Below are 12303 nucleotides of genomic sequence, written 5' to 3' on the forward strand. Positions count from 1 at the left end.
CAAAATATAAAAGATATTGTTTAACCTAGAAGACCGCGTTCGCCTAAAGCGTCATTTCAGTAAGACCTTTTCACACATCTTGATATTTTTAAATATTATAGGGCAAACTATAAATATTTTATGGTCACATCGAAAAAAATTTAAAAATATTGTTAGCAATATTTTTCTTCTTTGAACTAATACTTGGTAAGGCAAGGCATCTATATATATAATTTTGGGTCGCACATTCAAGACCCATATTTCCTTTATAGGAACAACTTATTTGAGGCCCCAGCATAAACCAGATGTATTGAGTCCACATGCAGCATGAAGGTGCAACGGGAATGTACATATTTCAAGACTACAATTATATGAAATTTGAAAGTTTAGTAGTTTGAAGAATTTGAAAAAGGCTAACATTTTTACATCTCAATGGGATTAAAAAACTAACAAATATTTTGCAAATATCAAAATACAACGCTGACGAATCTGGCAAGTATGTAGATAATGTGACTGCAACTACATTATATGGCTTCTAGAAATGGAGTAAAAATGAGAATAGTATGTCATTGTTTTTTTTTTTTTATTAATAACATTCAGCCTTTATCTTTACTCGAGCTCGCATAACTAGAAAGATTCGATAGAAATAAGGTCAAAAAGTATATTTTAATTTGGACTAAGAGCACACGACCATAAAAACGATTGGACTGGACTATTATATTGCAAAATACATCATTTACTAACGTTTAGTTATAATAATTTATAAAAATAGTTTGTTTTTATTTTCGGAAATCATTTAAATGATGGTATTCTTCTTCTTCCCGCTTCAGTTTATTTACTTTTTCACCCTTAAACAGCTGTTTGCGTGATGCAATTTTGGTGTAAACACATGCATCATAGAACTGCATCATTGATGCACTTTTTCTAAATAGAGTATTTGACTTAAGTGAATCATTGAAATTTCCATTAAGTAGAATCTTTCGCTGCATTATTCCATAAGCGGCTTTGTGTAAGAGAGGGGTGACTAATGAAGCTGCATCAGTGATCACATTAATGATTCTGAAAAGGTGGCCGTATTTTGGCTAATATTTTGGTATATTTATCGAAATAGACGATATCGATGGAAATCAACTGCTTTGATGTCTTAATACTTCAGAAACGCTGCTTTATTGAACTGATAGATGTTTATCGAGCCATCCATATAATTCATTACAACAATTGCTTATTGTGGTACAAGTTCTCTACCAAGACACTTCGAAGTTGGATTTTAAAAGCCAAACGATGTATACCTGCATCTTTTAATAAGGAATCCTTTAAATATCATGAATATCAAGAATAAGTATTCTTTACTCATAACACTGTGTTATGAAAAGCAAATTTGTCGAATATCATAGGGCCCGGTGATGTCCATGCTGCAGCAAATGAGCTCACGTTAAACTCTCTAAAGCCCTACAGCCAAATGTGGTATTATCTTGAACAGAGCAAATGTCCTAGCTTCGCGACCTACAATTGCCGGAGCCCTATTCCCTAATATTGATATATTGAAGATTAGACAGCTTGAGGCTTCCACACTTTCCACGATAACTTTGACCATTCTTAAAACAAATTATTACAATTATTCGATTCTGTTTGTGTGCAATTGAGTGACTGAGATACCCGCTACCCATTTTAAATAAAAGCAAAGCAGTAATAATTTTGAAGTAACATATGCATAATTAATACACCGCAAAATACCACAAATATTCCAAACGCTATTTTAGGTATATTGATACAGTACTACATTACATACCATAGAGTGCAAAATATACCAGATTGTATATTTGCGGAGGCGGAATTGGGCGTTGCAATATTTTAAGCAAACTTGATCTGCCTGCAAACATAACAAGTACTGTCGAAAAAACAAATTATGTCTCTATCTCTTATTATCTCTGAGATCTTCATAACTGTTCATACAGACGGATCAGCAGATAGACAGACTGACCTGGCTATATTGTCGCGGTACTTTATAGAGTCGGAGATGCCCCCGTCTGCCATTTCGTGCTACCCTATGGGTAGCGGGTATAAAAAAGGAGAAAGTGAAAAGACACAGAATAGGACACGTGCATCGTAATGTGAAACTCAAAAGAGAGCTACCGAAATGTTGGTTAGCTTGTGAGTTTTGAAATTGTCAACCTTATAGCTCAATCAAATTTTGTGATTTCTAACCAGTTTCAGTATATGTAGCTACTAATAGTAAAATACGTTCCTAAGATTCGTAATAATAACTAAATTAAAATGGATCATTTGGAGTACTTAATTTAAAATTTTTATTTGTATTGATTCTTTTTTCACACATATATACTATATGTTCGCTTGCTTTCAACCGACTTAAATTAAAAGCTTAAATGTAATAAGTACTATGTTATATGTATATAAATACGCTGTGCTACATTTAAAACCTAAGATTTAGTCCTCTTTTCTTTTATTTCACCAATCTCTGTAAAATTATACATTAAAACTTGAAATATTTCAATTGTCAGTTGGATAGAATAATACTGTATATAGTGTGGCAGCGGTTAATCTGTGTAACTGTTTAAATGTCTATACAATTCATGTTTGCTTAATTTTTGGTTTTCATGCTTGGGAGGATAATCAATTGATCAATTGGCGCATGGTTGGTAAATATTTCAATAAATGAGAAACAAAATTATAACTAGAAAAACTATGATGGTTAACATTCAATTCTATTTACGTATATTTGAATAGGCACGTGTGTCTTTAAACAACACATTGTTAAAGAGGACTGCATGTTTTATGACTTACAAATTTGTACATAATCAGATAATTGTATTTTATGTTTTTTTGTATTCAAGTTGTATGCCAATTTTAGTTGAATTTATAATATATAACATAATTTCGCAATTTTCCTTAATACATTTTTCTGAAAGTTGATCAAAGCGGTGGAGCATAACAACGTTTTCGACTGAGCAATGCACTTATCAGTAGTCTTATTATGCACGATGCAGTATACTTATTAAAACCACAATACTGATTTACACCCCAACGATCAGAATTATAGGACTAAGGGAAAAATTATATCGTTCAAAATAAATAATAATAGTGATAATTTCAATAATTGTAATATTATTCAAAATATATATAAAAAATGAAAGATCTATAATACAACATCGACACGGTTGTAATTGGATACTTATCGAGAAAGCTGTTCTGGGCTTTAAAATAATATACATATAAATCAAGCAAATTTATAAATTTTAAAGGTTTTGACGCTTGCCACAGGGTTTTTAATGGTTTGTACAACTAAGTATCTCTGCAAGATCAATGCACCTTATTAAACTTTGTAATTTAAGATTTATCTCTCACTTCAATAACTCATTAAAAGATTATTTGAGTATTCAAATATGTTTTGGTTTTATTGAGTTTTAATGTGTACGGAATTTTATTGTAGTGTATTATATGAATAATCTAAATTTAATACTATTGTTGAATGTGTATGTGTATATGGTACTGCATGATTTTTAATGTGTTCAATGGAGTTCGAAGCTCCTCATATGAAAAAAACTTGAAACTGAGTTGAATTGGGCTGTTGGTTGGATGATGTAAATTCGGTTTAGTCGTAAGTATTAGTTGGGTTTATTAAATTACTATTGTTTTGTAATTGTGGTTATTAAGATTAGTGGAGTCTACTAATGTAATAATTATGGATGAATTATTAAATTGATGTATACTCTTTGTGTGAAGCTATAAAAAGAATGTGTTAATGATGTTTACACAAACCAAAAGACAAAACATCTTGAACAATAAGGTAATGCTGGTTTGGGGTTTACATATTTCATTTATGACCGTTAAAAGGTGTGCAAATTTTTCTATGAATTTATGTACTTCTTTTGTAAAACTCGCTAGTATTGGTATATAAATATATGTATAAATATTTGTCAAATACAGTTTTCTTTTTTTTTTAATATAGCGAATGTGCCTCAATACATGATATACAAATTTGTTTCATTTTTATATTTGTAGTTAAATATACAATCAATTTCACCTAGATTTTGTTGTGTCATTTGACACATGTAATTTGTCACATATTTTGAAAAAATACAATGACACACACATATATATATATATATGTGTGTGCCTTGTTAGTTAATCTACAAAACAATTTAATCGATAAACAAAGAAAAAACAAAAATTAAAAAAACTTAATACTTAAAAAAGAACATAAAACTTACAGTTGAGTTCTTTGAATTTCACCTTTCCCATACTCAAAATACTTATGACGAATATATATATATATATATATATATATATATATATATAAATATATATAATAATAGTAATTTTAAATGTAAATTTCATTGTTTACATACACGACTTTTACTGTAACATTTAAATGGATTTTTAATATCTGTATATATGTACGTTTTATTTGCTCGTGCACTACGTTATGGACTACTTAAATGAGAATATTTTTTATATGTATGTAAATGTACGTAATGCATATATACTATCTTCAATTTTTCAGTCAATAAACCTTATGTCTTCGCATTTTCAAGACGACAGAATTATTTGTATGAGTGTTGGAATTATTGGTTATCGAATTGAGTTAACGACCGTGTCTTGCCAATACTGTTCGGAATTAATTTCTTGACTCTAATTACTTTATTAGACTGTCTCTGCACACCCATTTTGTGGTTATCGTACAATTTGAATCAGAGAAACAACTTCAAAATAAATTGTATATAAATAATGGATAGATTTGCATTTAATCAATGTCGACAAAAAAAAAATGGGATTAAAATATTTTAATTATGTTGGACTCTCATTATTATATAAGGTCATGTGGTATTAATTATTTTGAATCGATTTTAAGATCTTTATAAAATATGCAAATAGTAATCTATATATCGGCGTTCTGTCCGTTTTTTATTGTTTACCCTAAAAAGTATGCATTAAACCTAAAATCGCTATAAACTATGTTTTAATGCGGTTGAAATTTTCATATGCTTATTACTTATTTATACTATTTCACCTTTCTCCTTCTTTTTACTATCCGTTTCTCGTATCGATATATATTCAAATCGACTAATTCTATTGACGAAAATTCTTCCATACTCCGTCCGCTATAAAATTATTATCTATATGTAATTCCACCAATACGTATTGTATAATTTAATGGCCCTCAATATGATGAAGCAGCTATGTCAAACTGTTTTTAAATTCAGCGATCAACAGCTAATGGGTTCTTCTTCACGATGACGAGAAGTTGCTTGATGAGCCTTGAACAGGTGATTAAATATGATTACCACCAGCAAAGCAAGCACGATTGTTGAATTAATAGCATTGGTGCTGAGAGAAGTGGATAAGCCCATCCAAATCCATGACCAGACGTATCCTTGAATATTACTAGTTCCACTAGTTCGCGTTGATCCACTGTTATATGTGAGTTCCTCATTCTTGACTACCTCATTTGGATGTTTATCATAATTGTGATGGTCATCTGCAATTTGTTGAGTTTATTAATGATGAGAAATTATAAATTTATTTTACATAGAGTTGGGACGTTAGTTGACATTGAATGAATATTGTTTATCGGATTAAATTCTAAAAATATTTTATTCATAATCATGATTATGATCTGTTTAATATTCTCTGGACCATTTTGAGAGATGTTTATCAACCACCCCAATAAAATATATGAACTGCAAAACAATGTTTTTCATTTTACCTTTACCAACAAATAATTATTGAATAGTACCATGGGTGCTATGATCGGTTTACAAGAATTTTTTTTGGTTTGTACATTGACTAATTAGTACTGTTAACTGGCCCAGCAACATGGGCTTGTTAACGCCCGGACAAACAAGATAGATAAACTTTGAACATCGAAAACCATGAACAATTAATTAATCGTCGGAAATCTAATAAAATTAGGTAATAATACTTAAAATGCTAAAAAAGATTAAAAACGAAAATAACTAAATATTATGCTGTAAGATTAAAGATTAAATGTAAGGAATAGATTTACTTTTGTTATTCGATTTTTGTCGATTAGTAGTGGCGCGAGTGAAAATGGCGAAAATTTGAAACAACCTTTTCTCTATGAATCTAATACAGAGCTCTCCCCTTTGCTTTCTCCAGCAGCATAGTTTTGTCGATTTGCGCTTCGGTTTTTCAAGTGCAGATGAACAGCTACTCTAATATGCAAGTGGGCCTGTGTGGTAGACCGCGAACGCTTGCTTTGGCGGTCAACAATCGACTATCAAACAATCAAACTTCTTAAAACAATGTCATGAAAGAATTATACATGTTTCGTTTTTATACCCGCTACCCATAGGGTAGAAGGGTATTATAACTTTGTGCCGGCAGGTAGAAGGAGGCATCTCCGACCCTATAAAGTATATATATTCTTGATCAGCATCAACAGCCGAGACGATGTAGCCATGTCCGTCTTTCTGTCTGTCCGTCTGTCCATATGCACACCTAGATCTCAGAGACTATAAGAGATAGAGCTATAATTTTTTTTCGACAGCATTTGTTATGTTTGCACGCAGATCAAGATTGTTTCAAATTTTTGCCACGCCCACCTCCGCCCCCGCAAATCAATAAAATCGAATAACATCGAATTTTGGTGTATACAATAATAACTATAGTATTTATGATTTCTGAAAACTTGATTGCGATCAGATAAAAATCCTGGAAGTTATTAAAGAAATACTTTTGTATGGGCAAAAAAGCCTACTTACTAGGGGTCTGAGTTGCTTTGGCCGACAATTTTTGTGTGCCGTCTATAGTATATTTTGAATGTGGTACTATATCGATATATCAAATATACCGTTTGGTAAATTTTTAGTATATTTGTATTTTAGAATATTTTGAAAAAATAGCGCAATATTTTGCTTTTATTCAAAATGGGTAGCGGGTATCTCACAGTCGAGCACACTCGACTGTAAGTTTCTTACTTGTTTTTAGTTCAATATCACTAGTCTTCCATAATATATTCACAATTATTTTTCCAACATAATTTTCTTGTTTTTAAATGGGAGACTTTAAATCGTTTAGGGAAAATGCAAATACGTTTTCTAGATGATTTCTACTTACTTTTCATCTGATTATTACCATGATCTGGAGGACTGGGGGATGATGTTGTGTAATTTCTAATACGAGTTATGTTTTGACTGTTTGTGTTTGTTATGTTAATTACAATTTGTTTTGTATGTGAAATTGGGTAGTTTAAGAATTGTTTATTGCTATTGTAAGTCATGGTAGATAAAGATGTATTTGCATTCGACGTGCCCCACGATGTTGTTATCATTGGCGGCCAGTAGGTGATGGTACTTTGTACAACATTGCTATGATTTATATCAACAGCTGATGACAACTGATATTGACCATGAAAATTGCCAACCGAGCCGCCGTCAACAGTTTCTTGCACATAGTTCTGATAAACTTCTGACATTTGTGTATCTGAGTTAATTGTTGTATCCTTACCATTCGAGTTCATATTGTTGTTGCTGTTTTTATGGTGCGGATGTTGTTGTTGATTATTATGTTGCTGCGTTGGCACATTATTAATGCGAATTCCCGTTTGGATGTGATGGTGACCCGTGTGGGCCGGCAAATGAACGCCTCCACCACGCCCAGGTGGCAACATATTAATACTGCCATGGCCAGGTGATAAGATAATGCCACCACTGCCAACGCCAGTGCCAATTGAAGCCCCGTTTTCAATATCAGTACCAATATTGTTGCTAATTATGTTTGGCTGCAAGGGCACGCGATTAAATTGATCAATGTTGGAGTTGATGGATGTACCCAATCCATTAATTGGCTTTAGTTGAAGGCCTCCACCGTTTCCAATTGGTGGCACTAAGCCAGTATTTCCGCTACTGATCCCAATCGTATTGTGATTATGCCCGTGGCCGTGGGCAAGCTTAACATTTACATTTGAGTTGTGATCAGTATTAACACCAGTATTATCCACCACCCCGTTACCAACAGACAACACGCCACCACTGTCTGCCGGTCCAAGTGTTGTCTCCTGCGATGTTCGATTTTTTTCATCTGCTGCACAACACACTTTGAATACAACTTTCATATTATTTGTTGAACAGCGGCCTCCAATTCGTCGATACAAGTCGTCCTTTGATGAAGTTGCTAAAAAAAACAAAACTACTTATTTACAATTTTGTTTATTATAATTATACTCCGAAAAGGTTATACTTACAAATGAAATAGTAATCATTTCCAGGTAGGAACTCTAAACCACCTGGTTGCGGTGTAAATGGCCGGAAAGTTATAGTAAAAAACATTAATTTTTGGGGCTTATCACATATAGCTATTACTCGCGGATCGGCGTTCGTTATGCGACATGTTTCATACTCTACTTTCGAAACATTGTATATGATATATTTCTCTGTTTCATTCTCAAATGCTCCCGGTTCGTAAACTGGACATATTATATGCACTTGGTCAAATTCAAAGGCTAGATTTCCCTTATTCACGTCAATAATGTGATCAGTGTTGTCAATCCGAAATCTGTATAAAAATTCACATAAATTGCAATTATTTTTTTATTATTATTTTATTGCAACTAAACAAAATAATATATAGGTAAAATCTATACGATAAAAAATAATTTTATTAATAATATAAGGTATTCATTTGAATTACTTGCATGCCCCTCTTGTTATACACGCTACCACCATATGGGAGAAGGGTATTATAATTTTGTGGTGCAGGTTATTTATACAATAGATAAAATGAGGCATCTCCGATTTGATCAGCATCAATAGATGGATCGATATAGTCATGTCTGTCTGTCCTTCCATATAAACATCGAGATTACACGCACAATATACCAACTTTGTCGTTATCGATAACAATTCGATATATGGATCGCGACAGCACTGTCAGTTGGTTTGTGCGGCCACATCTGCCATCAACAGTGACTATTCGATATGGTGCTTCCAACAACTTAGGTGACATGGTACATATGTATATACATGGTACATGGTACATGGTATATACCATATTCTCTGCCAAAACTACTAAGGCCCGTCGTAGTAAGTATGCGCTTTTGCCCATACAAAAGTATTTCTTTAATAACTTGACATTTTTTATCTGATCGCAACCAAGTTTTCAGGAATCTTAAATACTATAGTTTTTATTGTGTGTACCAAAAATCTTTTGTCGATTTGCGGTGAGGAAGTGGGCGTGGCAAAAATGGAAACAAACTTGATCTGCCTGCAAACATATCAAGTGCTGTCGAATAAAATTGCATCTGCATCTTTTATGGTGTGCTAGATCCAGAGCTTCAAACGGATAGTCGGGCAAGACTATATCGTCTGGGCTATTGCCCCTGATCAAGAAGAAATATACTTTATAGGATGCCTCCTTCTGCCTGTTACATACATCTCCTCCGGCCTTTTGGGTAGCGGGTATAAAAATATTATAGAGAACTCGCACAATAGTAGCAAAAAGTGCACAAAAACATATCTATAAATGTGCAAACGCATTTGCATCATGTATTTCCATATTGCAAAGGCTATCATGAAAAATTTTCAAGATACCTATACAACGGAAGTGTTCCTATCAAGACATGGACGAGGATGTGGATGAGGGTGGAAATAAGGTGTTTGCCCCGACTCTTTGTGCGTGCACAATTTCCTTGTCAAGCCCCTGTTGCAAGTTGCAACTGAAGTGCGTGGTAATGCGTATACATAGCAGTAACTTGCGTCCAAGGGAGAAACGCCTACATACATACATACATACATACGTAATTTTATATATTTACGTCTTAAACTTTTTGATGATTAAACGTTTGATTCCCAACAAATATATCTTTTTTTCAACAGACAAGATGACCTAACATTTGTATATCTTTAAAAAAAAATGTTAATTCCGCAAGCACAACTTTTTGACACATGTAGCAATGGAAATTTCAGATATTTTATTAAATTGCATTTTAATTTGTATAAATGTGCATGTACATATATTGGTATAAATGTTGTGTATTTGCAGTATTTTTTCTAGAATAACCATGAATGACAATATTCGTGGTTTTTAATACATGCATCTAGTAACCTCGTTAATAAATCAAATAATTAAAAATTACTCACATGCTGTTCGACGTGTTCCAATGCATGTAAAATGTTTTAGCACAGCTAGTCATTGTCGAAAGTAGAACGGTTTCTATGCAGATGATTGTGAGGAAAGTGACGAACGAAGTGGCGCCCAACGTGGGTATCGGCACTAACATTTTAAATCGCGCTTGAGTGGTCTTCTTCCTTTGCTTGGTGTTGCCATTGTTGCTGATGGTGTTATTGGTGCTATCCGTAATCCTCCTCCGGTTGTTTTCTACATTTAGAGTAGATGCCATAATCTTGGTGGAAGTATGTTCTGTCGGCTGCTCGGTATCTTCCTGAATTTGAGGTTCTTGTTGGGGCTTATTATGGTTAATGCCAATATCGTAGTGCCTATGATTAATTTGAGGGATCATCCCACTGGACACAAGTTCAGAGACAACAGTTTCCTTGGATTTAGTCTTGCATTTACTTTTGGATTTTCGATGCATCGTTGGGTTTAAACGTGATGTTGTTCTAGTTTGATTTCGATCTCGCTCTTTTGCTGACGTGCGTGTACAGTTATCAAAGGCTGTAGATCGAAATGCATTTGTAGTTTTGCTAATTCTTATTCCAGGCACCTGACAATCCCGCCAATCGTGAATCCCAGTTGGTGATTGGCAGTACTTCATGCAGTAGCACTGCGATGATGACGACAATGTGACTGATAATAAACCATTACCATTAGTCGCTACTCTCGAGTGTGATTGTTCTCGACTTGTTACTTGTTTTAATGTTGGTATTGGTATTGGTATTGGTATTGACATCGAGTTTGTTTTTTTGGCGACTACAACCACTTGATTATAATGGTTTACTGATGCTGCTACCATCGACTTCTCATTATTGTGGGTTGTCGGCTTGTGCATACCCGTCGATACTTGTTGCGTCTCGTTTGATGTATTGATATTAACTTCGTTATGGAGTTTGAAACTTTAGCAAATGTCAAGTTCTACCATTAAGCCACACAATTAAATTTGGATCCGGAAACATGTCGACCTTCTATAAGAAACAATTTAAGAAGCGTTATATTTAAATCAATATTCTAACTCGATTGCTAGATAATAATGAACAAACAAAATAGTAATTTTGGAAGTAAAAAACAAAACAAAAAAAATCGTTCGAATATTAGTGATTTTAAAAAAATATCACATCAATATAAAAATGGGTTCCTTCATAATTATGCATATATTTTTAAAAATTAGTGAATAATATAACGTTTTGACGGTGTATATGACAATATGATTAATTAATTAATTATGAAATTCAGAAATTGTCTTCACTGAACATCTTTCATTAAATGTCAAATTCCAATGATTTTACTAGCTGTATGGGATTATTCTGTTAGTTATTTAATAAACTTTCCCATTTAACAACAGCTAACGCAATCATACACCACACAATCAACATATGTATTTATGTTCACTAATTTTTAATTTAGAACCTTGATTGACATGCGTTCAGTGTATAATGTTAATTGCATTCAAGTTATAAAAGCAATTACATGACCATTCTATTCTTTGTTCAATCCTGACTTTTATGGCTTGTTTTGGCAGGATAATTTTTGTTGTTGCTGCCTTACACTAGGGGTTCTCTCTCACTCATTCTCTTGCTCTCTCTCGATTTTCCTCCCCCCTAAAAACAGACTCAATTTTTTTAACATCGAACGTGACGATTTTCTGTATACACACATCATATAATACATTTGCACGCACACTCGTATAAACGGGCATACACAGCCGCAGAAATCTATGAGTGTATTCCCCAACTCTGTAAACTTCTCTTATTTTTATTAGGAATACTTTACAAATGATTTGCAGATATGCGGCACGGGCATATTATTGTATAAACAAATTACAATTATTCTAGGAGTAAATTCTAACACTCAATACAGAACTTTAGACACTTTTGAGCCATATTGCAATTCATACATAATGGTAATATATTTTACTTGGCACTGACTGAATCACATCTTTCTATTGAAACAGGTTAATATTAATATTATATTATTTATCACCACCACATACATATTTCAAAATTTTTTCACTTAATATAAATAATTTTAAAAATTGATGTCGTATTTAATGAGCTATGCTAAGCGTAAAAAGAATAATACGGAGCATTCAGTGTGGTAGTGTATCAGAAAAGTATCTGTATCTAAAAGCTATTTTTAAGACAAGTATTTTTTAGATACATCAGTATTTCT

The 12303-nt window shown here is 33.0% G+C and overlaps 1 protein-coding gene across 1 annotated transcript; it reads right to left on the reverse strand.

Annotated features, from left to right (window-relative positions):
* Positions 1 to 4488: 4488 nt before the first annotated feature.
* On the reverse strand, positions 4489 to 12232 carry LOC132794842 (uncharacterized). The gene is made up of 5 exons (XM_060805078.1): positions 12125 to 12232; positions 10098 to 11099; positions 8204 to 8514; positions 7468 to 8133; positions 4489 to 5476 (listed from the first exon to the last, which is right to left on the reverse strand). The coding sequence occupies exons 2-5, from the start codon at positions 10964 to 10966 to the stop codon at positions 5205 to 5207; spliced, it is 2118 nt and encodes a 705-aa protein (XP_060661061.1). The 5' UTR covers positions 10967 to 11099; positions 12125 to 12232; the 3' UTR covers positions 4489 to 5204.
* Between the last annotated feature and the right edge of the window lie 71 nt (positions 12233 to 12303).

This window comes from Drosophila nasuta, chromosome 4 (assembly GCF_023558535.2).
Source record: "Drosophila nasuta strain 15112-1781.00 chromosome 4, ASM2355853v1, whole genome shotgun sequence".
In the NCBI taxonomy this organism is placed as follows: domain Eukaryota; kingdom Metazoa; phylum Arthropoda; class Insecta; order Diptera; family Drosophilidae; genus Drosophila; species Drosophila nasuta.